We start from the raw sequence: 25,809 nt of genomic DNA, 5'->3' as shown, positions 1-25,809 counted from the left end.
TGCCAACAGCTCCTGGAGCTGAATTTTGGTAGGTCTGGAGCCAATGGTTATTTTTTTGATATTACAGAGAGACCTTAGCTCCCTCATCTTAAGATGGAGGTAAGGTGTGGTGTCGAGTTCCACCACCTGCATCTCTGTATCAGACATTATTCTGCTAAGAGTTGGAATACTTTTTTAAGAATCTAAAACTGTTTCTAGAATCTAATTCAAACTTTTAACAAACTTTTAAACTCTAAAAAGACAATGCTAAACAGGGACTTAACACACAAGGCCCTAGCAGGACTTTTAAGAATTTAGAAAACTTTCAAATTGCAAAAATGAATTTCTAATGACAATTTTGGAATTTGTCGTGTGATCAGGTATTGGCTGAGTAGTCCAGCAAATGCAAAGTCTTGTACCCCACCGCTGATCCACCAATGTAGGAAGTTGGCTCTGTATGCACTATTTCAAAGTAAGGAATAGTATGCACAGAGTCCAAGGGTTCCCCTTAGAGGTAAGATAGTGGCAAAAAGAGATAATACTAATGCTCTATTTTGTGGTAGTGTGGTCGAGCAGTAGGCTTATCCAAGGAGTAGTGTTAAGCATTTGTTGTACATACACATAGACAATAAATGAGGTACACACACTCAGAGACAAATCCAGCCAATAGGTTTTGTATAGAAAAATATCTTTTCTTAGTTTATTTTAAGAACCACAGGTTCAAATTCTACATGTAATATCTCATTTGAAAGGTATTGCAGGTAAGTACTTTAGGAACTTTAAATCATAAAAATTGCATGTATACTTTTCAAGTTATTGACAAATAGCTGTTTTAAAAGTGGACACTTAGTGCAATTTTCACAGTTCCTGGGGGAGGTAAGTTTTTGTTAGTTTTACCAGGTAAGTAAGACACTTACAGGGTTCAGTTCTTGGTCCAAGGTAGCCCACCGTTGGGGGTTCAGAGCAACCCCAAAGTCACCACACCAGCAGCTCAGGGCCGGTCAGGTGCAGAGTTCAAAGTGGTGCCCAAAACACATAGGCTAGAATGGAGAGAAGGGGGTGCCCCGGTTCCGGTCTGCTTGCAGGTAAGTACCCGCGTCTTCGGAGGGCAGACCAGGGGGGTTTTGTAGGGCACCGGGGGGGACACAAGCCCACACAGAAATTTCACCCTCAGCAGCGCGGGGGCGGCCGGGTGCAGTGTAGAAACAAGCGTCGGGTTTGTAATGGAAGTCAATGGGAGATCTCGGGATCTCTTCAGCGCTGCAGGCAGGCAAGGGGGGGGTTCCTCGGGGAAACCTCCACTTGGTCAAGGGAGAGGGACTCCTGGGGGTCACTCCTCCAGTGAAAGTCCGGTCCTTCAGGTCCTGGGGGCTGCGGGTGCAGGGTCTCTCCCAGGCGTCGGGACTTTGGATTCAAAGAGTCGCGGTCAGGGGAAGCCTCGGGATTCCCTCTGCAGGCGGCGCTGTGGGGGCTCAGGGGGGACAGGTTTTGGTACTCACAGTATCAGAGTAGTCCTGGGGTCCCTCCTGAGGTGTTGGATCTCCACCAGCCGAGTCGGGGTCGCCGGGTGCAGTGTTGCAAGTCTCACGCCTTTTGCGGGGAGCTTGCAGGGTTCTTTAAAGCTGCTGGAAACAAAGTTGCAGCTTTTCTTGGAGCAGGTCCGCTGTCCTCGGGAGTTTCTTGTCTTTTCGAAGCAGGGGCAGTCCTCAGAGGATGTCGAGGTCGCTGGTCCCTTTGGAAGGCGTCGCTGGAGCAGGATCTTTGGGAGGCAGGAGACAGGCCGGTGAGTTTCTGGAGCCAAGGCAGTTGTCGTCTTCTGGTCTTCCTCTGCAGGGGTTTTCAGCTAGGCAGTCCTTCTTCTTGTAGTTGCAGGAATCTGATTTTCTAGGGTTCAGGGTAGCCCTTAAATACTAAATTTAAGGGCGTGTTTAGGTCTGGGGGGTTAGTAGCCAATGGCTACTAGCCCTGAGGGTGGGTACACCCTCTTTGTGCCTCCTCCCAAGGGGAGGGGGTCACAATCCTAACCCTATTGGGGGAATCCTCCATCTGCAAGATGGAGGATTTCTAAAAGTCAGAGTCACCTCAGCTCAGGACACCTTAGGGGCTGTCCTGACTGGCCAGTGACTCCTCCTTGTTGCTTTCTTTGTTCCCTCCAGCCTTGCCGCCAAAAGTGGGGGCCGTGGCCGGAGGGGGCGGGCAACTCCACTAAGCTGGAGTGCCCTGCTGGGCTGTGACAAAGGGGTGAGCCTTTGAGGCTCACCGCCAGGTGTTACAGCTCCTACCTGGGGGAGGTGTTAGCATCTCCACCCAGTGCAGGCTTTGTTACTGGCCTCAGAGTGACAAAGGCACTCTCCCCATGGGGCCAGCAACATGTCTCTGGTGTGGCAGGCTGCTGGAACTAGTCAGCCTACACAGACAGTCGGTTAAGTTTCAGGGGGCACCTCAAAGGTGCCCTCTGTGGTGTATTTTACAATAAAATGTACACTGGCATCAGTGTGCATTTATTGTGCTGAGAAGTTTGATACCAAACTTCCCAGTTTTCAGTGTAGCCATTATGGTGCTGTGGAGTTCGTGTTTGACAGACTCCCAGACCATATACTCTTATGGCTACCCTGCACTTACAATGTCTAAGGTTTTGTTTAGACACTGTAGGGGTACCATGCTCATGCACTGGTACCCTCACCTATGGTATAGTGCACCCTGCCTTAGGGCTGTAAGGCCTGCTAGAGGGGTGTCTTACCTATACTGCATAGGCAGTGAGAGGCTGGCATGGCACCCTGAGGGGAGTGCCATGTCGACTTACTCGTTTTGTCCTCACTAGCACACACAAGCTGGCAAGCAGTGTGTCTGTGCTGAGTGAGAGGTCTCCAGGGTGGCATAAGACATGCTGCAGCCCTTAGAGACCTTCCTTGGCATCAGGGCCCTTGGTACTAGAAGTACCAGTTACAAGGGACTTATCTGGATGCCAGGGTCTGCCAATTGTGGATACAAAAGTACAGGTTAGGGAAAGAACACTGGTGCTGGGGCCTGGTTAGCAGGCCTCAGCACACTTTCAATTGTAAACATAGCATCAGCAAAGGCAAAAAGTCAGGGGGCAACCATGCCAAGGAGGCATTTCCTTACAGTGATTTGTTTTCAAAAGACTAGTCTGAAGCATTTGTAAATGGCAAATTGTGAAGTAGAAACCTCTTCAATTAACAGCTTTTTTTGGTAAACTTCACTTGCAGACAAATTGTGTGGGGAAATTCACAAGCTTTGCACAACCTCTTGAGCTGGAACACTCACTTGTTAACCAGCCTATTTCTTTTCAGGAGAAACTTTCATCACAAACAGGAATACACATTTTCTTCCCTCCACTGGCACCATGACCGAGTGATGGATCTTATCTTTTCAACTGAAGGTAAGCTATGGATTTACATTTTTTATTTGTAAATCTCTGAGAATTGAACTGACGGAAGTGTCCTAAACTAGGGTTCTGGCTTTGGGAATGGATCTTGTTCCTTCAGGACATTAGTTGGACTTCTTGATGGCTGGTGATGAGGATATCCATCCCAAGAGTGACAAAGTACATGCAGAAGTTAAAATGTTCTGGCAATATGAGCTAGTGGAGGGTGAATTATATATCTCGTCCTAATTTGTTTGAAGTGTCACTTTTTTTGATAGGGACATTTGCTGTCTTAGATGACGACATATAACCTTAAATGTGGTGCATTATCTGTGTTCATTTGGTATCTGACGTAAATTATTTCCTCTCCCAGGCACCAGCTTCCTGAGTGGTGGTATTGAATCTGTACTCGTTCAGTGGCGTTATGGAGCAGAAATTAAGAAAGAGTTCCTTCCACGACTGGGAACAGCTATTGAACATATAGCTGCCTCTCCAGATGGAGCTCTTTATTGCACCTCACATTCTGATAACAGTAAGCTTACAATTACAGAAACAGCTACACTAGAAGACTTGGCAGAAATGTTTGTTTTGGGTAGAAATAATACAATTTGGATCCTGTCAGATGCTGGCCAGTTTAAGTAAATTACATTGTTAGCAACAAATAACATTTGCTGAATATTATCACTTTAAACGCAACACTCAAAGTTCTGCAATATTGATAATGTATAGAAAATCACAAGTCTTTTACGAAGAACACTACGTTTTTGAGCGTTATCAACTTCCATTATTGTGAAGCATGATATATTAGTTGTTTTTGTGTGTTTTTGGTATACCAGTGTACTTTGAAAAGAGTTGCATGGACAATAAATGTACTGCAGGGTATCTGACAGGCTAACATTGATAATATATTTAAACCCTTTTATTTAGCTCCTGTGGTCAGCTGTTCAACTTTGTATTTTTACCTACAGAGATCATGATAATTCAGCCCAATCTGAGGGTTTCGGCAGTGATCCAGGGGCTGGTGAAAGGTAGGTAAATATTGATAGCACTAGTAACGTAAATTTCTTCACAGGATAAAGTTGTGACAGGTTTGTCTTGTTATTGCTTGCAGGTGAGATCATCAAGACCGGTCTTGTTGTAGATCCTAGAACACAGGCCCTGGTTCTGAATGGGAAGCCTGGTCACCTACAGTTTTATTCTCTCCAGAGGGACAAGCAGCTATACAATGTAAGCAAGTTATTGAAGAGACATATTTTTAAATGAGTTATCAAAATCTGTAGGCACTTGTAAAGAAATGGCTCCCTGTTGCAGTTACCCCCCCACTTTTTGCCTGATACTGATGCTGACTTGACTGAGAAGTGTGCTGGGACCCTGCTAACCAGGCCCCAGCACCAGTGTTCTTTCACCTAAAATGTACCATTGTTTCCACAGTTGGCACACCCTGGCATCCAGATAAGTCCCTTGTAACTGGTACCTCTGGTACCAAGGGCCCTGATGCCAGGGAAGGTCTCTAAGGGCTGCAGCATGTATTATGCCACCCTAGAGACCCCTCACTCAGCACAGACACCCTGCTTACAAGCCTGTGTGTGCTAGTGAGAACAAAATGAGTAAGTCGACATGGCACTCCCCTCAGGGTGCCATGCCAGCCTCTCACTGCCTATGCAGTATAGGTAAGACACCCCTCTAGCAGGCCTTACAACCCCAAGGCAGGGTGCACTATACCATAGGTGAGGGTACCAGTGCATGAGCACTGTACCCCTACAGTGTCTAAGCAAAACCTTAGACATTGTAAGTGCAGGGTAGCCATGAGAGTATATGGTCTGGGAGTCTGTTTTACACGAACTCCACAGCACCATAATGGCTACACTGAAAACTGGGAAGTTTGGTATCAAACTTCTCAGCACAATAAATGCACACTGATGCCAGTGTACATTTTATTGCAAAATACACCCCAGAGGGCACCTTAGAGGTGCCCCCCTGAAACTTAACCGACTGTCTGTGTAGGCTGACTAGTTCCAGCAGCCTGCCACACTAGAGACATGTTGCTGGCCCCATGGGGAAGAGTGCCTTTGTCACTCTGAGGCCAGTAACAAAGCCTGCACTGTGTGGAGATGCTAACACCTCCCCCAGGCAGGAGCTGTAACACCTGGCGGTGAGCCTCAAAGGCTCACCCCTTTGTCACAGCACCGCAGGACACTCCAGCTAGTGGAGTTGCCCGCCCCCTCCGGCCCCGGCCCCCACTTTTGGCGGCAAGGCCGGATAAAATAATGATAATAACAAGGAGGAGTCACTGGCCAGTCAGGACAGCCCCTAAGGTGTCCTGAGCTGAGGTGACTCTAACTTTTAGAAATCCTCCATCTTGCAGATGGAGGATTCCCCCAATAGGGTTAGGATTGTGACCCCCTCCCCTTGGGAGGAGGCACAAAGAGGGTGTACCCAACCTCAGGGCTAATAGCCATTGGCTACTAACCCCCCAGACCTAAACACGCCCTTAAATTTAGTATTTAAGGGCTACCCTGAACCCTAGAAAATTAGATTCCTGCAACAACAAGAAGAAGGACTGCCTAGCTGAAAACCCCTGCAGAGGAAGACCAGAAGACAACAACTGCCTTGGCTCCAGAAACTCACCGGCCTGTCTCCTGCCTTCCAAAGAACTCTGCTCCAGCGACGCCTTCCAAAGGGACCAGCGACCTCTGAATCCTCTGAGGACTGCCCTGCTTCGACGACGACAAGAAACTCCCGAGGACAGCGGACCTGCTCCAAAAAGACTGCAACTTTATCCAAAGAAGCAGCTTTAAAGAACCCTGCAAACTCCCCGCAAGAAGCGTGAGACTTGCAACACTGCACCCGGCGACCCCGACTCGGCTGGTGGAGAACCAACACCTCAGGGAGGACCCCAGGACTACTCTACGACTGTGAGTACCAAAACCTGTCCCCCCTGAGCCCCCACAGCGCCGCCTGCAGAGGGAATCCCGAGGCTTCCCCTGACCGCGACTCTCTGAAACCTAAGTCCCGACGCCTGGAAAAGACCCTGCACCCGCAGCCCCCAGGACCTGAAGGACCGGACTTTCACCGCAGAAGTGACCCCCAGGAGTCCCTCTCCCTTGCCCAAGTGGAGGTTTCCCCGAGGAAGCCCCCCCTTGCCTGCCTGCAGCGCTGAAGAGATCCCTTGATCTCTCATTTACTTCCATTGCGAACCCGACGCTTGGTCTAACACTGCACCCGGCCGCCCCCGCGCCGCTGAGGGTGAAATTTCTGTGTGGGCTTGTGTCCCCCCCCCCGGTGCCCTACAAAACCCCCCTGGTCTGCCCTCCGAAGACGCGGGTACTTACCTGCTGGCAGACTGGAACCGGGTCACCCCCTTCTCTCCATTGAAGCCTATGCGTTTTGGGCACCACTTTGAACTCTGCACCTGACCGGCCCTGAGCTGCTGGTGTGGTAACTTTGGGGTTGCTCTGAACCCCCAACGGTGGGCTACCTTGGACCAAGAACTGAACCCTGTAAGTGTCTTACTTACCTGGTAAAACTAACAAAAACTTACCTCCCCCAGGAACTGTGAAAATTGCACTAAGTGTCCACTTTTAAAATAGCTATTTGTGAATAACTTGAAAAGTATACATGCAATTGAAATGATTCAAAGTTCCTAATGTACTTACCTGCAATACCTTTCAAACAAGATATTACATGTTAAATTTGAACCTGTGGTTCTTAAAATAAACTAAGAAAAGATATTTTTATATAACAAAACCTATTGGCTGGATTTGTCTCCGAGTGTGTGTACCTCATTTATTGTCTATGTGTATGTACAACAAATGCTTAACACTACTCCTTGGATAAGCCTACTGCTCGACCACACTACCACAAAATAGAGCATTAGTATTATCTCTTTTTACCACTATTTTACCTCTAAGGGGAACCCTTGGACTCTGTGCATGCTATTCCTTACTTTGAAATAGCACATACAGAGCCAACTTCCTACAGCACTGATCATCCTCCTTTGGTGTTGACCTCGCGCCTTTATCAGAATACTTATCCACACTAATTAAATTTGACATAATTATCTACTGATGAAGGATGAGTCACAATTACCCCATACCTCAACTGATTGTTTCAGCTATTAAAATGATAGTTTAGTCAGGCAAGTGTTTCATCCCCAGATCGGGCGAGAATGTAGGCTTACATGATCTCGCTTATGTGCAACATTGGCCCTATTCTGATTAGCAATTGCATATTAATTGAGCCCTTATTGTTGGAGATACATTTCGGACCACCAAGCACAACACCTGACATGCTGTGATGTAGATTATACCATATTGAGTATGATGGCTGAGTTAAGCACTACTCGTACTCTGCAGTGAACTTATTTGAATCCTAGTATGTTCGACTCGGTCTTTTGTACGTCATGGATTTCTAAATTCAGTACCATTAAATTGGATATTGGTAAGATCTGGTATTTACAGCGCTCACCAAAGGCAAATGTGTGTCTTATGAAGCACGATATGTTTAAAAAACCAAAACAGTTTATCCTGTTACCTGCCAGCCCCTTGGATGCACTGTTTTAGGAGTGTGTGCGTGTAAGGAAATGCCTCCTTGGCATGGTTACCCCCTGACTTTTTGCCTTTGCTGATGCTATGTTTACAATTGAAAGTGTGCTGAGGCCTGCTGTAAGGAAATGCCTCCTTGGCATGGTTGCCCCCTGACTTTTTGCCTTTGCTGATGCTATGTTTACAATTGAAAGTGTGCTGAGGCCTGCTAACCAGGCCCCAGCACCAGTGTTCTTTCCCTAACCTGTACTTTTGTATCCACAATTGGCAGACCCTGGCATCCAGATAAGTCCCTTGTAACTGGTACTTCTAGTACCAAGGGCCCTGATGCCAAGGAAGGTCTCTAAGGGCTGCAGCATGTCTTATGCCACCCTGGAGACCTCTCCCTCAGCACAGACACACTGCTTGCCAGCTTGTGTGTGCTAGGGAGGACAAAACGAGTAAGTCGACATGGCACTCCCCTCAGGGTGCCATGCCAGCCTCTCACTGCCTATGCAGTATAGGTAAGCCACCCCTCTAGCAGGCCTTACAGCCCTAAGGCAGGGTGCACTATACCATAGGTGAGGGTACCAGTGCATGAGCATGGTACCCCTACAGTGTCTAAACAAAACCTTAGACATTGTAAGTGCAGGGTAGCCATAAGAGTATATGGTCTGGGAGTCTGTCAAACACGAACTCCACAGCACCATAATGGCTACACTGAAAACTGGGAAGTTTGGTATCAAACTTCTCAGCACAATAAATGCACACTGATGCCAGTGTACATTTTATTGTAAAATACACCACAGAGGGCACCTTAGAGGTGCCCCCTGAAACTTAACCGACTGTCTGTGTAGGCTGACTAGTTCCAGCAGCCTGCCACACCAGAGACATGTTGCTGGCCCCATGGGGAGAGTGCCTTTGTCACTCTGAGGCCAGTAACAAAGCCTGCACTGGGTGGAGATGCTAACACCTCCCCCAGGCAGGAACTGTGACACCTGGCGGTGAGCCTCAAAGGCTCCCCCCTTTGTCACAGCCCAGCAGGGCACTCCAGCTTAGTGGAGTTGCCCGCCCCCTCCGGCCACGGCCCCCACTTTTGGCGGCAAGGCTGGAGGGAACAAAGAAAGCAACAAGGAGGAGTCACTGGCCAGTCAGGACAGCCCCTAAGGTGTCCTGAGCTGAAGTGACTCTAACTTTTAGAAATCCTCCATCTTGCAGATGGAGGATTCCCCCAATAGGGTTAGGATTGTGACCCCCTCCCCTTGGGAGGAGGCACAAAGAGGGTGTACCCACCCTCAGGGCTAGTAGCCATTGGCTACTAACCCCCCAGACCTAAACACGCCCTTAAATTTAGTATTTAAGGGCTACCCTGAACCCTAGAAAATTAGATTCCTGCAACTACAAGAAGAAGGACTGCCTAGCTGAAAACCCCTGCAGAGGAAGACCAGAAGACGACAACTGCCTTGGCTCCAGAAACTCACCGGCCTGTCTCCTGCCTTCCAAAGATCCTGCTCCAGCGACGCCTTCCAAAGGGACCAGCGACCTCGACATCCTCGGAGGACTGCCCCTGCTTCGAAAAGACAAGAAACTCCCGAGGACAGCGGACCTGCTCCAAGAAAAGCTGCAACTTTGTTTCCAGCAGCTTTAAAGAACCCTGCAAGCTCCCCGCAAGAAGCGTGAGACTTGCAACACTGCACCCGGCGACCCCGACTCGGCTGGTGGCGATCCAACACCTCAGGAGGGACCCCAGGACTACTCTAAGACTGTGAGTACAAAACCCTGTCCCCCCTGAGCCCCCACAGCGCCGCCTGCAGAGGGAATCCCGAGGCTTCCCCTGACCGCGACTCTTTGAATCCTAAGTCCCGACACCTGGGAGAGACCCTGCACCCGCAGCCCCCAGGACCTGAAGGATCGGACTTTCACTGGAGGAGTGACCCCCAGGAGTCCCTCTCCCTTGACCAAGTGGAGGTTTCCCCGAGGAACCCCCCCCTTGCCTGCCTGCAGCGCTGAAGAGATCCCTAGATCTCCCCTTGACTTCCATTACAAACCCGACGCTTGTTTCTACACTGCACCCGGCCGCCCCCGCGCTGCTGAGGGTGAAATTTCTGTGTGGGCCTGTGTCCCCCCCGGTGCCCTACAAAACCCCCCTGGTCTGCCCTCCGAAGACGCGGGTACTTACCTGCAAACAGACCGGAACCGGGGCACCCCCCTTCTCTCCATTCTAGCCTATGTGTTTTGGGCACCACTTTGAACTCTGCACCTGACCGGCCCTGAGCTGCTGGTGTGGTGACTTTGGGGTTGCTCTGAACCCCCAACGGTGGGCTACCTTGGACCAAGAACTAAGCCCTGTAAGTGTCTTACTTACCTGGTTAACCTAACAAATACTTACCTCCCCTAGGAACTGTGAAAATTGCACTGTGTCCACTTTTAAAACAGCTATTTGTGAATAACTTGAAAAGTATACATGCAATTTTGATGATTTGAAGTTCCTAAAGTACTTACCTGCAATACCTTTCGAATGAGATATTACATGTAGAATTTGAACCTGTGGTTCTTAAAATAAACTAAGAAAAGATATTTTTCTATATAAAAACCTATTGGCTGGATTTGTCTCTGAGTGTGTGTATCTCATTTATTGCCTATGTGTATGTACAACAAATGCTTAACACTACTCCTTGGATAAGCCTACTGCTCGACCACACTACCACAAAATAGAGCATTAGTATTATCTATTTTTACCACTATTTTACCTCTAAGGGGAACCCTTGGACTCTGTGCATGCTATTCCTTACTTTGAAATAGCACATACAGAGCCAACATCCTACACCTGCTAACCAGGCCCCAGCACCAGTGTTCTTTCCCTAACCTGTACTTTTGTATCCACAATTGGCAGACCCTGGCATCCAGATAAGTCCCTTGTAACTGGTACTTCTAGTACCAAGGGCCCTGATGCCAAGGAAGGTCTCTAAGGGCTGCAGCATGTCTTATGCCACCCTGGAGACCTCTCACTCAGCACAGACACCCTGCTTGCCAGCTTGTGTGTGCTAGTGAGAACAAAACGAGTAAGTCGACATGGCACTCCCCTCAGGGTGCCATGCCAGCCTCTCACTGCCTATGCAAGTATAGGTCAGTCACCCCTCTAGCAGGCCTTACAGCCCTAAGGCAGGGTGCACTATACCATAGGTGAGGGTACCAGTGCATGAGCACTGTGCCCCTACAGTGTCTAAGCAAAACCTTAGACATTGTAAGTGCAGGGTAGCCATAAGAGTATATGGTCTGGGAGTCTGTCAAACACGAACTCCACAGCACCATAATGGCTACACTGAAAACTGGGAAGTTTGGTATCAAACTTCTCAGCACAATAAATGCACACTGATGCCAGTGTACATTTTATTGCAAAATACACCCCAGAGGGCACCTTAGAGGTGCCCCCTGAAACTTAACCGACTATCTGTGTAGGCTGACTAGTTCCAGCAGCCTGCCACACTAGAGACATGTTGCTGGCCCCATGGGGAGAGTGCCTTTGTCACTCTGAGGCCAGTAACAAAGCCTGCACTGGGTGGAGATGCTAACACCTCCCCCAGGCAGGAGCTGTAACACCTGGCGGTGAGCCTCAAAGGCTCACCCCTTTGTCACAGCACCGCAGGACACTCCAGCTAGTGGAGTTGCCCGCCCCCTCCGGCCCCGGCCCCCACTTTTGGCGGCAAGGCCGGAGAAAATAATGAGAATAACAAGGAGGAGTCACTGGCCAGTCAGGACAGCCCCTAAGGTGTCCTGAGCTGAGGTGACTAACTTTTAGAAATCCTCCATCTTGCAGATGGAGGATTCCCCCAATAGGATTAGGGATGTGACCCCCTCCCCTTGGGAGGAGGCACAAAGAGGGTGTACTCACCCTCAGGGCTAGTAGCCATTGGCTACTAACCCCCCAGACCTAAACACGCCCTTAAATTTAGTATTTAAGGGCTTCCCTGAACCTAAGATTTTAGATTCCTGCAACAACAACAAGAAGGACTGCCTAGCTGAAAACCCCTGCAGAGGAAGACCAGAAGATAACAACTGCCTTGGCTCCAGAAACTCACTGGCCTGTCTCCTGCCTTCCAAAGAACTCTGCTCCAGCGACGCCTTCCAAAGGGACCAGCGACCTCTGACTCCTCTGAGGACTGCCCTGCTTCGACGACGACAAGAAACTCCCGAGGACAGCGGACCTGCTCCAAAAAGACTGCAACTTTATCCAAAGGAGCAGCTTTAAAGAACCCTGCAATCTCCCCGCAAGAAGCGTGAGACTTGCAACACTGCACCCGGCGACCCCGACTCGGCTGGTGGAGAACCAACACCTCAGGGAGGACCCCCGGACTACTCTACGACTGTGAGTACCAAAACCTGTCCCCCCTGAGCCCCCACAGCGCCGCCTGCAGAGGGAATCCCGAGGCTTCCCCTGACCGCGACTCTCTGAAACCTAAGTCCCGACGCCTGGAAAAGACCCTGCACCCGCAGCCCCCAGGACCTGAAGGACCGGACTTTCACTGCATAAGTGACCCCCAGGAGTCCCTCCCCCTTGCCCAAGTGGAGGTTTCCCTGAGGAAGCCCCCCCTTGCCTGCCTGCAGCGCGGAAGAGATCCCTTGATCTCTCATTGACTTCCATTGCGAACCCGACGCTTGTTCTAACACTGCACCCGGCCGCCCCCGCGCCGCTGAGGGTGAAATTTCTGTGTGGGCTTGTGTCCCCCCCCGGTGCCCTACAAAACCCCCCTGGTCTGCCCTCCGAAGACGCGGGTACTTACCTGCAAGCAGACCGGAACCGGGGCACCCCCTTCTCCCCATTATAGCCTATGCGTTTTGGGCACCACTTTGAACTCTGCACCTGACCTGCCCTGAGCTGCTGGTGTGGTAACTTTGGGGTTGCTCTGAACCCCCAACGGTGGGCTATCTTGGACCAAGAACTGAACCCTGTAAGTGCCTTACTTACCTGGTAAAACTAACAAAAACTTACCTCCCCCAGGAACTGTGAAAATTGCACTGTGTCCACTTTTAAAGTAGCTATTTGTGAATAACTTGAAAAGTATACATGCAATTGAAATGATTCAAAGTTCCTAATGTACTTACCTGCAATACAAGATATTACATGTTAAATTTCAACCTGTGGTTCTTAAAATAAACTAAGAAAATATATTTTTCTATAACAAAACCTATTGGCTGGATTTGTCTCTGAGTGTGTGTACCTCATTTATTGTCTATGTGTATGTACAACAAATGCTTAACACTACTCCTTGGATAAGCCTACTGCTCGACCACACTACCACAAAATAGAGCATTAGTATTATCTCTTTTTACCACTATTTTACCTCTAAGGGGAACCCTTGGACTCTGTGCATGCTATTCCTTACTTTGAGATAGCACATACAGAGCCAACTTCCTACAGTGCGTGTCTATATAACTGCAGCAATTTTTTATTTCAGTGCGCTCACATGAAGCATTAGCTTTGACACCCAAGATAACGACATGACCCACGGCTCATTCCTGATAATCCTATATAACACCAGGGACAATCCAGCATAGATCCTGATCCACCCTGCACTTTGGCGGCTTTGCTTCCGCTGTGTGATCTATTGAAACATTTCCTAAAGATAAAATACAAGTCCCTATTGCTCGCAGTTGTGCCTGTTGTTGGGTCTGCTTTTATTCTCCTGCAGTCTATTGTGTTGTGGTATTGAAAAGAAAAACATGTTACAAGCTGTGCTTTTCCACAGTATTGGTGATGTTGAAGGCCTCGTCAAAGGCTGCCACAGTTGCGCATATTCTGAGATCTGCTGCCAGCAGTAAGATGATATTCATAAAGTTTGTGTTTTTGGATCTTCTATTTAGACGTTAACTTTCTTTCTGGGGTACATACATGATTTAATGACAGTACATACAAATAGGTAAGGCTTGAAATGCTGTTCAAACGCTTCTCAGGGGCTTGATGAGTACAGAAGTTCAAGCCTTAAGTCCCTTTTCATGTGCTAAAATTAACAATATAGATGTTGAGTCTTCCAAGATCTGGATGGAGATCAGCTGCTTATGTTGCCCTTATAGCATATCGGCGTGGACCTTTCTTTGGCATCTTAGTCTCATGGTAATGAGACTGTATGAAAATATTGAAGTGAACCACTTGCTCAGAACCTGAGAACTAAATGAAAAAGGCTTTACAACCCTTCATCAGACTCTGGCCTTTTGTGTGTCCCCTCCCCCCCCCCCCCCCCCCCCCCCCCCCCCCCCTCAACACAAAATGACTATGCAAGGCATTAATGCGCAAGAGCTATTTTGCCGCATGTTTGATATGTTGTTCATTAACAAATGCCTCAGTGATATTCTATATTTGATATGTCTTTTATTTTGTATCTGAAGCTGGACATAGTACAACAAGAGTATATCCACCAGACCGGGTTGAATCAGGTAGAGCTGGTGAAATGTGCCTTTAGTGCACGTGGTGTCTGGCTGGCCACAGTGGAACAGCGGCAGGAAAATGATGCAGAAATGGAGTTACAGATGAAACTATGGGAATATGAGGAAGCTAACCAAAGGTGAGCTTTAATACATCCATGTCCACTGTTTTCTTAACTGATATTGTAAAAAAAAACCACCATGTTACGTCTATGTATTGGTGTGCCATATGTTACATGCCCAATAGCAGCAGTGAGCACTTGTAACCATGATGATTTATGGGCAAGCTTCTTTTTACATGTGTCTGAGCTTACTCTAGAATATTGCCAAGTGTTCGCAAGGGAGTATCCCAACCTTTGTCCTAGGATATAGAGCTCCTCTTTGTGGATTTGTTTACCAAATTGTAACAAGTGATTTAGCAGTAATATCATTTGGTGTCATAACCTCGCAGCACCATATTTGTTGAGCTTTGTTGGCAAAATAACAATTATTTAACAGTTTGTGTTTAAGCTCTAAATCTCAGAGTGCTGGTAGGACGTGGAAAAACCTGCATCATTTAACTAAGGGGCAGTTGATATATTGTCTGTCATGTTTCAATCTTAAAGGTTCTCCACCCTGTAGCCATTTAATTAGCTAAAACAATTAGCCCTTCAGGCAGACTTTGTTTTTTTAGGTAATGAATTGGTTTGTGAATATTTGTTAATATTCTGCCTCATATCCGCAAATTCAAACCAGTTGATGAGAATCTGTAATATTTGGCAACAGTTAGGTTTACATTATTAGATCAAGTCCCTCCGGCGTGTGCAGTCTTCCAGCCATTCAGTGGCCTAATTGAAAGTGTTGTGGGTTGTGTAGGAAAGTGCCCCTTTAGCCATGGTCACCCCCACTTTTTGCCACAGTTTTTCGACTGAAAGTGCTCTCGGTCACTCCTAACCAAGTTCTCATTTGCAGTGTCCTTTCAATAAAACACGGCAGATGGTCTAAATCTGTACAGTTTGCACACACTTAAACACCCCTGTAAGTCCCTAGTAAATAGTACCCCTGGTACATAGGTCCTAGGTACTAAAGAGGGTCCCTAAGGTTGCAGCATGTATTATGCTAACCCAAGAGACACCCCTACAAATTGGATGCAAGCTGTGTGGCATGGTGCAAACACTGTGAAAACACAACATAGCACACGTGTCATGCCAAAGTCACTCTGTGTGTGTGTATACATATATATGTTTGATGGCATGTGTAGCTGCAGATACACATACTATGCATAGCTCTTCCGACATCTAGTGTTAGGCTTGGTGTTTTACAAGTTGTTTTTCTTCAAAGAAGTCTTTTTGGAGTCACAGGATTGAGTGACTCCTCATATATCATTCCTCTCCACCCCCATAAAGCAGGCCTTGGAGCTCTAAGGCAGAGTATGTTATATGTTAGGACGTGTCTGCATGAGCAGATATGCCCATCTGATATCTAGTTCTGTTACTAGATATTAGTGAACAGGGAAGCTGTTTGAAGGTATGTACTAGGGACAGGTCATTACGAGTTACCCAGCTACATAATGGCTTCACTGAAACCTATGGTGTTTGGTATCAAACACCTTGCCTAAACCAAAAAATCCATACTGATGCTAGTATTGGAATTATTATGACGTGCATTCAGAGGGCAACTTAGTGGAGCCCCCTAAAAACCTACTGGTCCTCTAGTGTGCTGGCTGATTGGTATCGACCAGCCTGCCACCACAGACAAGTTTGAGTCCCTGGAGGCGAGAGCCCGCACTCTGAGGCCAGAAACAATGCCTGCTCCAGAGGAAGGTGTTATCTCCTCCAACAGGATGGCTGGTAAATCAGGATATCTGGGCTAGAGGCTTCAAAGCCTCCGCCACCCTTTGATATGCGACACTGGCTTCCCCAGACCTCTAGAATGCCACCCCCTGCTCTGAGGTCTATTTGGCACCAAGACAGGTGGGAAATTAGTAATGCAGTAGGTGTGCTGTACTTCCAGCCTGATGTGCTCCACAAATGAAGGGTTCCACCATCTTGTTTTTGGTGGAACTAGGTACCCTGGGTCAGGAAAATGCCCACTTCCCACTGGAAGTGGTCATCTAGGGTGTGTAGTCTCTCTAGGAGTAAGTAGTCCATTGGCCACTATTCTACACTCCCCTTAAGGTCCTTAAATTCAGTATTTAGGTTGCCTCCTGACCCCAGGAACTTAGATTTGCCTTACTACAAGAAAAGGACGACATAGCTGACATGCACTAGAGCCTTGGGTGCCAAACCTTGCCTAACTGCTCTTGTCCCGACAGTTGTGAAGACCCGTAGGGGGGGGGGGGGGGAGAATTCTAGTAGGTGGGGGGACAGCTCAGGGTGTGGGCGGGCCTGGGGGCTGATTTCACTGGGAAGCGGTTCCAAGGAAAAGAGGCTGCAGGTGAGGAATGGGGGCCAGTCTGGCTGAACCCAAAGGGGGGGGTTGGGGGGGGGGGGGGGTCCAGGTCTCAAGGGACTTGTGCACACAGGGCCATTGTTAGTCCACAGGAACTTGGACTGGGAAGAGCATGTGCAGTTGTGCTTTGTCTGGCAGGGTCGCAGAGAGTCCTTGTGGGTCTTGGTGTCTGCACAAGAGGCTGCAGGCAGTGACTGTGGGACCAATGTGGTCAAACCTCAGGTGCAGTGATGCTTTTTGTTGTCTGGTTTTCCACAATCTGGGGCTCTCACAGTTCTTCTTGGGTTCCTGCGAGTGCAGGGGAGTAGCACTGAGGGTCACTACACCCTCTATATGATGACTTCCTGTGGGGATTGGGCATAACCCCGTCACAGAGTTCCTAATTCAAGATGGCAGAATTTTCCTAGGGTGGGTTACATCAGGCAGCTCATCCTAGGGGTATTTCTGTCCTTGGTGGACTCCATGCCTCCTCGCATAGCTAATTTCCCACCTGTCCCTGTGCCAAATGGGCCTCAGGGCCAGGGATGGCATCCTGTAGGTCTGGAGGATGCCAGGGTCGCATATCAAAGTCAGCAGGGACTTTGAAGTCCCTGGCCTTGGTATGCTAAATCACTAGCCATCCTGCTGGAGGAGGTGTGAACACCTTTCTGCGGAGCAGCAGGACCGATAGCGTATTGTGCTCTTGGTCAAGATTCCATGCCACCTGACAGAGTCATGGATTTCATGCTTGTGGCTTATTTTTTAATGTTTGGCTAAGGGAAGTGTAGGAAGCTGGCCTGGTGTGTGGTGGGTACCTATGGTACTTACACCTTATACCAGGTCCAGGTATCCCCTCTTAGTGAAGTGTAGGCAGTGTCTAGAAGCCAGGGTGTCTCGAGGTAACTGTGGATGAGCATCCAAGGCTTATCTAGGAGACATGCAAAGCTCATGCAATACCACTGTAGTCTCACAGCACTTACTCACATAAAAGAAAAACTCTCAGTTGTTCAGAAATAAAGGTATTTAGTTTTTTTGTAACAAATCACAATATACTAGACAGGTCCCCCACCCCTAGGAGGTAAGTAATACACGAAATATACACACTAGCAATCAGAAACCGGCATAGAAAAGGTTAGAAAACAGTGCAAATAGCAATAACCAATAGTGACCCTAGGGCAGAGGTCCCCCCCCCCCCCCCCCTTAGGGGGGCCTCAAATGATCCCAGGGGGGGCTCCAGACTCTGGCCAAAAAAAAAACATTATACAGATAACAGGCCTTTGTTTTAAGAAGAAGCAGGTTACTGCATTTTTAAAAAGGTAGCCGTAATTAACTGCAATGTTTAAATAGGTCTAGACGTATTTTATAAAGATGGCAATGTTGAAATAATGGTGAACAATTCTGAGGGGGGGGGGGGGCAATGATTTTTATTTTTCAACTGCGGGGGGGGGGGAAGGGGGCTGCGGCATTAAAAAGTTCAGAGAACACTGCCCTAGGGGGTGCACAAACCATATACTAAAAAAAATGGAATGCGAACAAGGTAACCCTATCTAGGTAAGTAAAATGTGTAGACGGGAGCTGGGAGTACCAGAAAACCACAAAAAAAACTCTGCCCCCCCTAAAGACCAGGAATGCAGGAGTAAATCACTAGATTTTTCCCAACCCACCCAAAAAGATGAAAAGAAGAAAAAAGACACCCAGAAAAGACTGCCAAAAAACCAGCAGTGGATTCCTGAATAAAGACATGTGGCGAGAGGGGACCAAGTCCAAGAATCACAGGGGAGCCCAGGAGGAGTAGGAGGAGGAGCAGGAGCTACTACCCACCCAGCTGTGGATGCAGGAGTTGGTCGACGATGATGAACATGTCAGCACTGCAGTTCCTGATGGATGCAGATGAAAGGCAAACTCACGGTTAGTGGAAAAGAGGTGCTGCCGGGGACCAGAAAGGCCATGGGGGACTCAACCCAGGAGGGGGAGTCACAGGGGACCCTTGGCATCGCAGTGTGTCCACAGGAGCAGAGGCACCACCCACAAGACGGATACACAGGAGTTGCAGAAGAATCCCACACAGCACTACAAAAGAGGATCCCACGCCGTAGGAGAACCATGCAGGAGGCTGTGCTTTGTACAATGGAGTGCTGCAGGCTGGAGCTACACGCCGCCTTAAGATCCCAGGGAGGAGATGCAAACAAGTTGTGGCAGCTGTAAGATACGCAGTGGACAGGGGCACTGTCCTGCATGGGAAGGCAAAGACTTACCTCCACCAAAGTTGGACATCTGGTAGAGAGGACCAAGAGGACTACTCCAGACCACCACCCGTGATGCAGGATCCACAGAGCTCAAGATGAGGGGAGATCCACGCAGCTGGTCGTCACTTGTTGTAGGTGCCTGTGGTTGCAGGGGAGCGACTCCTTCACTCCAAGGGAAATTCCTTCTTCTTGTGCAGGCTGAAGAGTTGCAGTCTTCTGAGGATGCACAGCTGGGGAAATGTTGCAAAGCCGGCAGGAGATGTGGAAACAAAGTTGCAGAGTAGTCATCTTTGCTGTAGCAGCGTTGTCGGTTCCTGGAGGGTCCAGTGGCTAGAAGTCGAAGTGGAGGTTGCAGAGGAATTGTAAGGAAATGCCTCCTTGGCATGGTTACCCCCTGACTTTTTGCCTTTGCTGATGCTATGTTTTGAATTGAAAGTGTGCTGAGGCCTGCTAACCAGGCCCCAGCACCAGTGTTCTTTCCCTAACCTGTACTTTTGATTCCACAATTGGCACACCCTGGCATCCAGATAAGTCCCTTGTAACTGGTACCTCTGGTACCAAGGGCCCTGATGCCAGGGAAGGTCTCTAAGGGCTGCAGCATGTATTATGCCACCCTAGAGACCCCTCACTCAGCACAGACACACTGCTTACCAGCTTGTGTGTGCTAGTGAGAACAAAATGAGTAAGTCGACATGGCACTCCCCTCAGGGTGCCATGCCAGCCTCTCACTGCCTATGCAGTATAGGTAAGACACCCCTCTAGCAGGCCTTACAGCCCTAAGGCAGGGTGCACTATACCATAGGTGAGGGCACCAGTGCATGAGCACTGTGCCCCTACAGTGTCTAAGCAAAACCTTAGACATTGTAAGTGCAGGGTAGCCATAAGAGTATATGGTCTGGGAGTTTGTCAAACACGAACTCCACAGCACCATAATGGCTGCACTGAAAACTGGGAAGTGTGGTATCAAACTTCTCAGCACAATAAATGCACACTGATGCCAGTGTACATTTTATTGCAAAATACACCCCAGAGGGCACCTTAGAGGTGCCCCCTGAAACTTAACCGACTGTCTGTGTAGGCTGACTAGTTCCAGCAGCCTGCCACACTAGAGACATGTTGCTGGCCCCATGGGGAGAGTGCCTTTGTCACTCTGAGGCCAGTAACAAAGCCTGCACTGGGTGGAGATGCTAACACCTCCCCCAGGCAGGAGCTGTAACACCTGGCGGTGAGCCTCAAAGGCTCACCCCTTTGTCACAGCGCCGCAGGACACTCCAGCTAGTGGAGTTGCCCGCCCCCTCCGCCCCGGCCCCCACTTTTGGCGGCAAGGCCGGAGAAAATAATGAGAATAAAAAGGAGGAGTCACTGGCCAGTCAGGACAACCCCTAAGGTGTCCTGAGCTGAGGTGACTCTAACTTTTAGAAATCCTCCATCTTGCAGATGGAGGATTCCCCCAATAGGATTAGGGATGTGACCCCCTCCCCTTGGGAGGAGGCACAAAGAGGGTGTACTCACCCTCAGGGCTAGTAGCCATTGGCTACTAACCCCCCAGACCTAAACACGCCCTTAAATTCAGTATTTAAGGGCTACCCTGAACCCTAGAAAATTAGATTCCTGCAACAACAAGAAGGACTGCCTAGCTGAAACCCCTGCAGAGGAAGACCAGAAGACAACAACTGCCTTGGCTCCAGAAACTCACCGGCCTGTCTCCTGCCTTCCAAGGAACTCTGCTCCAGCGACGCCTTCCAAAGGGACCAGCGACCTCTGAATCCTCTGAGGACTGCCCTGCTTCGACGACGACAAGAAACTCCCGAGGACAGCGGACCTGCTCCAAAAAGACTGCAACTTTATCCAAAGGAGCAGCTTTAAAGAACCCTGCAATCTCCCCGCAAGAAGCGTGAGACTTGCAACACTGCACCCGGCGACCCCGACTCGACTGGTGGAGAAACAACACCTCAGGGAGGACCCTCCGGCGACTCAGAGACTGTGAGTAACCAAAGTTGTCCCCTCTGAGCCCCCACAGCGACGCCTGCAGAGGGAATCCCGAGGCTCCCCCTGACCGCGACTGCCTGACTCTAAAATCCCGACGGCTGGAAAAGACCCTGCACCCGCAGCCCCCAGCACCTGAAGGATCGGAACTTCAGTGCAGGAGTGACCCCCAGGAGGCCCTCGCCCTTGCCCAGGTGCTGGCTACCCCGAGGAGCCCCCCCCCCCTTGCCTGCCTGCACCGCTGAAGAGACCCCTTGGTCTCCCATTGATTTACATTGCGAACCCGACACTTGTTTGCACACTGCACCCGGCCACCCCCGCGCTGCTGAGGGTGTTCTTTTTGTGTGGACTTGTGTCCACTTTTAAAACAGTTATTTGTGTTTTATGTGAAAAGTATATATGCTACTGTAATTATTCAAAGTTTCTAAAGTACTTACCTGCAGTACCTTTCAAATGAGATATTACATGTAGAATTTGAACCTGTGGTTCTTAAAATAAACTAAGAAAAGATATTTTTCTATAACAAAACCTATTGGCCTGGATTTGTCTCTGAGTGTGTGTTCCTCATTTATTGCCTGTGTGTATGTACAACAAATGCTTAACACTACTCCTTTGATAAGCCTACTGCTCGACCACACTACCACAAAATAGAGCATTAGTATTATCTCTTTTTGCCACTATCTTACCTCTAAGGGGAACCCTTGGACTCTGTGCATACTATTCCTTACTTTGAAATAGTGCATACAGAGCCAACTTCCTACAGGGAGGCTACCTCTCCCAAGCCAGTCACACCTATTCCCAAAGGGAGAGGGTGTTACCGCCTCTCCCAAAGGAAATCCTTTTGTTCTACCTTCCTGGGCTTGATCAGATCAAGCAGCAGGATGGCAGAAACCTGTCTGAGGGGTGGCAGCAGCTAGGGGTGGCAGCAGCTTGGGCTGCCCGGAAAACCCTATAAGACTGGTGGTAGCAATGCTGGGGCTCCATTAAGGAGCCCCCAGAGTGCATGGGATCATACTTCCAATAATTGCAACAGTATTGGGGTCTGATTCAGACATGTTTGATACTAAACATGCACAGATTCGGAGTTACCATTATGTAGCATTACATAGGTCCAGTACACGCATAAATTGGCATCCCCGCACTCACAAAGTCCAGGAAAATGGATCTGGAATTTGTGGGGTCTCGTGCAGGGGTGTCCTCACACACAGGTACCTGCACCCTGCCTCTGGGCTGAGAGGGCCTACAATAGGGGTGACTTAGTGACCTGTAGTGAAAACTGGGACATGCGCCCGTTTCACGCAGGCTGCAATGGCAGGCCTGCTAGGTGGCAGAATAACTGCTGCAGCCCTTAGGGATCCCATGGAACCCCAATGCCCTGGGTACCTAGGTACCATATACTAGGGACTTACATGGGGGGGGGGGACCAGTACGCCAATTGTGGGAAGACAAAGGTACAATTTAGAAGATAGAGCAAAACTACCGGGGTCCTAGTTAGCAGGAATCCAGTAGACACAGTCAAACATACCGAAAACAGGCAGAAAATGGGGATAACCATGCCAAGAAAGAGGGTACTTTCCTACAGGAAGCATAATGTTTAAATGTAGCAGTGAGGTGATAGTCCAAAGTAGTAGAACTGCATTGCATGTTTTGTCTTCAGCTAGTGAATCATCTCTTCTGATGTGGTTACTGATAAAGGTCCAGTTGATATCGAAGCAGCCGCAGAATTTTCAAGAAGGATTTCACTGAAATTTGATAGCAAGAGTTGATTATTGTCTTACATGTTCTGACTTTGTGAATATGGAGGGTTTAATCAGGTAACTGTTCCCTGCATGTTCTGCTCATCCTTTATGGGATGATGTTGATCTGAGTTAAATATTATTGTATACTAGCTTCATCTTAGAAGAAACTCTTGCCTAATTAAAAGGCACAATTCGCCTAGTTCTTATTAGAGTTGCAGGCAAGTGATAAGTACTGGTTTTCTTCCCCAAAGCTTTGTTTTGAACACCAGGATAAACATGCCTCATGAAGACCAAATCACTTCCCTGTGTTTCTCTGACACAGATGACCAGGAAGATGGAATTCCAACCTTTGTAACCACAGGAAGAGATGGACGATTTAAAGCTTGGGTTTTAAGTGATGACTCTGATATCTACAGTAAGTACATTGAAAGTCCATTTTTTTTTTTTAAACTTAATGTATCTGTCGACATAGATGGCCTTTAAAGGAATGTTTTTCCTAGTTTTCAGTATCCTCTTGTAAGTATTGCCTCCATTTATCTCCGTTAGTCCAGGCCTGGGCTTAATTTGTTTTTTCGACAGATCTTGCATTGCTGTGTGTTTGGGAGTGAAAGATGTTTCATAATAATGTAAAGCTAGATTTGCCTTAGGAATCGGTGGCTGGAGGGAGTAGTATTCCTATCCCAGATTGGGAGTTCAGATATCTCTTGATAGGTGTGCGAGTGGTAGAGGTTTAGTGTTTAAGTGTACTTTTATGTTTTCTGTGTTGCTCCAACAATCCACATGGAAGTATTTGCTTCCAAAGTGTTATTGGGTCAAACATCGTAGCTAAGGTGATGTGGAGACAGGAAATGTAGCGGTAATGTAATACCTTGCCTTAATTGACTGACTTAGAGAGATTTTCTCCAAACGTGTCTTAAGCTCTGAAAACTGCGCTCTTAAAATATTGCAAGTATTGTTCTAAATGGTTTAAGAGAGAACAGAATGTGCATCCAATCTCATAAAAAGCCCCAAATCCCTTGAACCTGCCCCCTCATCGCCATCTCTGCTTGCTTTCAACTTGTGGGTCTGGACATCGGATACAAATCCACTATTGATTGCCCTTATAATGTTTCAGGTCCAGGTTTAAGTTGGAGAGCCCATTAATGAGTTTAGTCTAGTTACTAGTTTACAATATGTATAAATACAGCTGTAGGGTTAGCAGCTGAGAACATGAAGTGTTAATTCAGGTTTCTATGTCGTTAGTCCCGGAGGCCTCCCTTTTGAAGGTAAGGTGAAATTAGCCAATTTTGCCAGATGTTTATTATTCATATCTTTGCTTTACATCTGCTGGTAAACCTTATATCCAGGTTTTGAAGCCTTGACTAAGCAAAGATGTGACATTTGTGAATTTTAAGGTGGAAAGAGGGACCTCAGAGTTGGGAATGTTGGGGGCAAAAATGTAGAAAGCTATGTTCGTAGTTATCTGGTTTGTGCCCTTCTTGATGGTGTATATGCTGCATGTGTACATTTGAGTCATCATTTGATACATGTATTTTGGTAACAGGATGACAGTTTGTTGCTTGATGCATGAACCTCTCTGGTTGCACAAACTTGTTATCTTATGTGGGGATCATATAGCATTTCTGAAATTGTAACCTAGTGGACGCTTAAAACTTACCAGTTTCTCCATGCATGGTTATAACTGAACACGAGCGTCCCACAGTAAAACAGATGTGTAAAGAAATGGCTCCCTGTTGCAGTTACCCCCCACTTTTTGCCTGATACTGATGCTGACTTGACTGAGAAGTGTGCTGGGACCCTGCTAACCAGGCCCCAGCACCAGTGTTCCTTCACCTAAAATGTACCATTGTATCCACAATTGGCACACCCTGGCATTCAGATAAGTCCCTTGTAACTGGTACTTCTAGTACCAAGGGCCCTGATGCCAAGGAAGGTCTCTAAGGGCTGCAGCATGTCTTATGCCACCCTGGAGACCTCTCACTCAGCACAGACACACTGCTTACCAGCTTGTGTGTGCTAGTGAGGACAAAACGAGTAAGTCGACATGGCACTCCCCTCAGGGTGCCATGCCAGCCTATCACTGCCTATGCAGTATAGGTAAGACACCCCTCTAGCAGGCCTTACAGCCCTAAGGCAGGGTGCACTATACCATAGGTGAGGGTACCAGTGCATGAGCATGGTACCCCTACAGTGTCTAAACAAAACCTTAGACATTGTAAGTGCAGGGTAGCCATAAGAGTATATGGTCTGGGAGTCTGTCAAACACGAACTCCACAGCACCATAATGGCTACACTGAAAACTGGGAAGTTTGGTATCAAACTTCTCAGCACAATAAATGCACACTGATGCCAGTGTACATTTTATTGTAAAATACACCACAGAGGGCACCTTAGAGGTGCCCCCTGAAACTTAACCGACTATCTGTGTAGGCTGACTAGTTTTAGCAGCCTGCCACAAACCGAGACATGTTGCTGGCCCCATGGGGAGAGTGCCTTTGTCACTCTGAGGCCAGTAACAAAGCCTGCACTGGGTGGAGATGCTAACACCTCTCCCAGGCAGGAATTGTCACACCTGGCGGTGAGCCTCAAAGGCTCACCTCCTTTGTGCCAACCCAGCAGGACACTCCAGCTAGTGGAGTTGCCCGCCCCCTCCGGCCAGGCCCCACTTTTGGCGGCAAGGCCGGAGAAAATAATGAGAATAACAAGGAGGAGTCACTGGCCAGTCAGGACAGCCCCTAAGGTGTCCTGAGCTAAGGTGACTCTAACTTTTAGAAATCCTCCATCTTGCAGATGGAGGATTCCCCCAATAGGGTTAGGATTGTGACCCCCTCCCCTTGGGAGGAGGCACAAAGAGGGTGTACCCACCCTCAGGGCTAGTAGCCATTGGCTACTAACCCCCCAGACCTAAACACGCCCTTAAATTTAGTATTTAAGGGCTACCCTGAACCCTAGAAAATTAGATTCCTGCAACAAGAAGAAGGACTGCCCAGCTGAAAACCCCTGCAGCGGAAGACCAGAAGACGACAACTGCCTTGGCTCCAGAAACTCACCGGCCTGTCTCCTGCCTTCCAAAGATCCTGCTCCAGCGACGCCTTCCGAAGGGACCAGCGACCTCGACATCC

At 48.3% G+C, this 25,809-nt stretch overlaps 1 protein-coding gene across 1 annotated transcript in view; it reads left to right on the top strand.

Moving 5' to 3' along the window:
* Positions 1–25,809, top strand: part of WDR75 (WD repeat domain 75) — a 237,055-nt gene that overhangs the window by 46,026 nt on the left and 165,220 nt on the right. Inside the window, exons 8-13 of the mRNA XM_069225921.1 lie at positions 3,291–3,379; positions 3,738–3,896; positions 4,333–4,392; positions 4,476–4,591; positions 14,272–14,447; positions 22,939–23,102. Coding sequence (XP_069082022.1) covers positions 3,291–3,379; positions 3,738–3,896; positions 4,333–4,392; positions 4,476–4,591; positions 14,272–14,447; positions 22,939–23,102 — 764 coding nt within the window. The remainder of the gene's footprint in view (positions 1–3,290; positions 3,380–3,737; positions 3,897–4,332; positions 4,393–4,475; positions 4,592–14,271; positions 14,448–22,938; positions 23,103–25,809) is intronic.

Source organism: Pleurodeles waltl, chromosome 3_1, assembly GCF_031143425.1.
Source record: "Pleurodeles waltl isolate 20211129_DDA chromosome 3_1, aPleWal1.hap1.20221129, whole genome shotgun sequence".
Classification (NCBI taxonomy): Eukaryota; Metazoa; Chordata; class Amphibia; order Caudata; family Salamandridae; genus Pleurodeles; species Pleurodeles waltl.
Note: the sequence above shows the minus strand (reverse complement) of the source record. Positions and strands in the feature narration are given on the sequence as shown.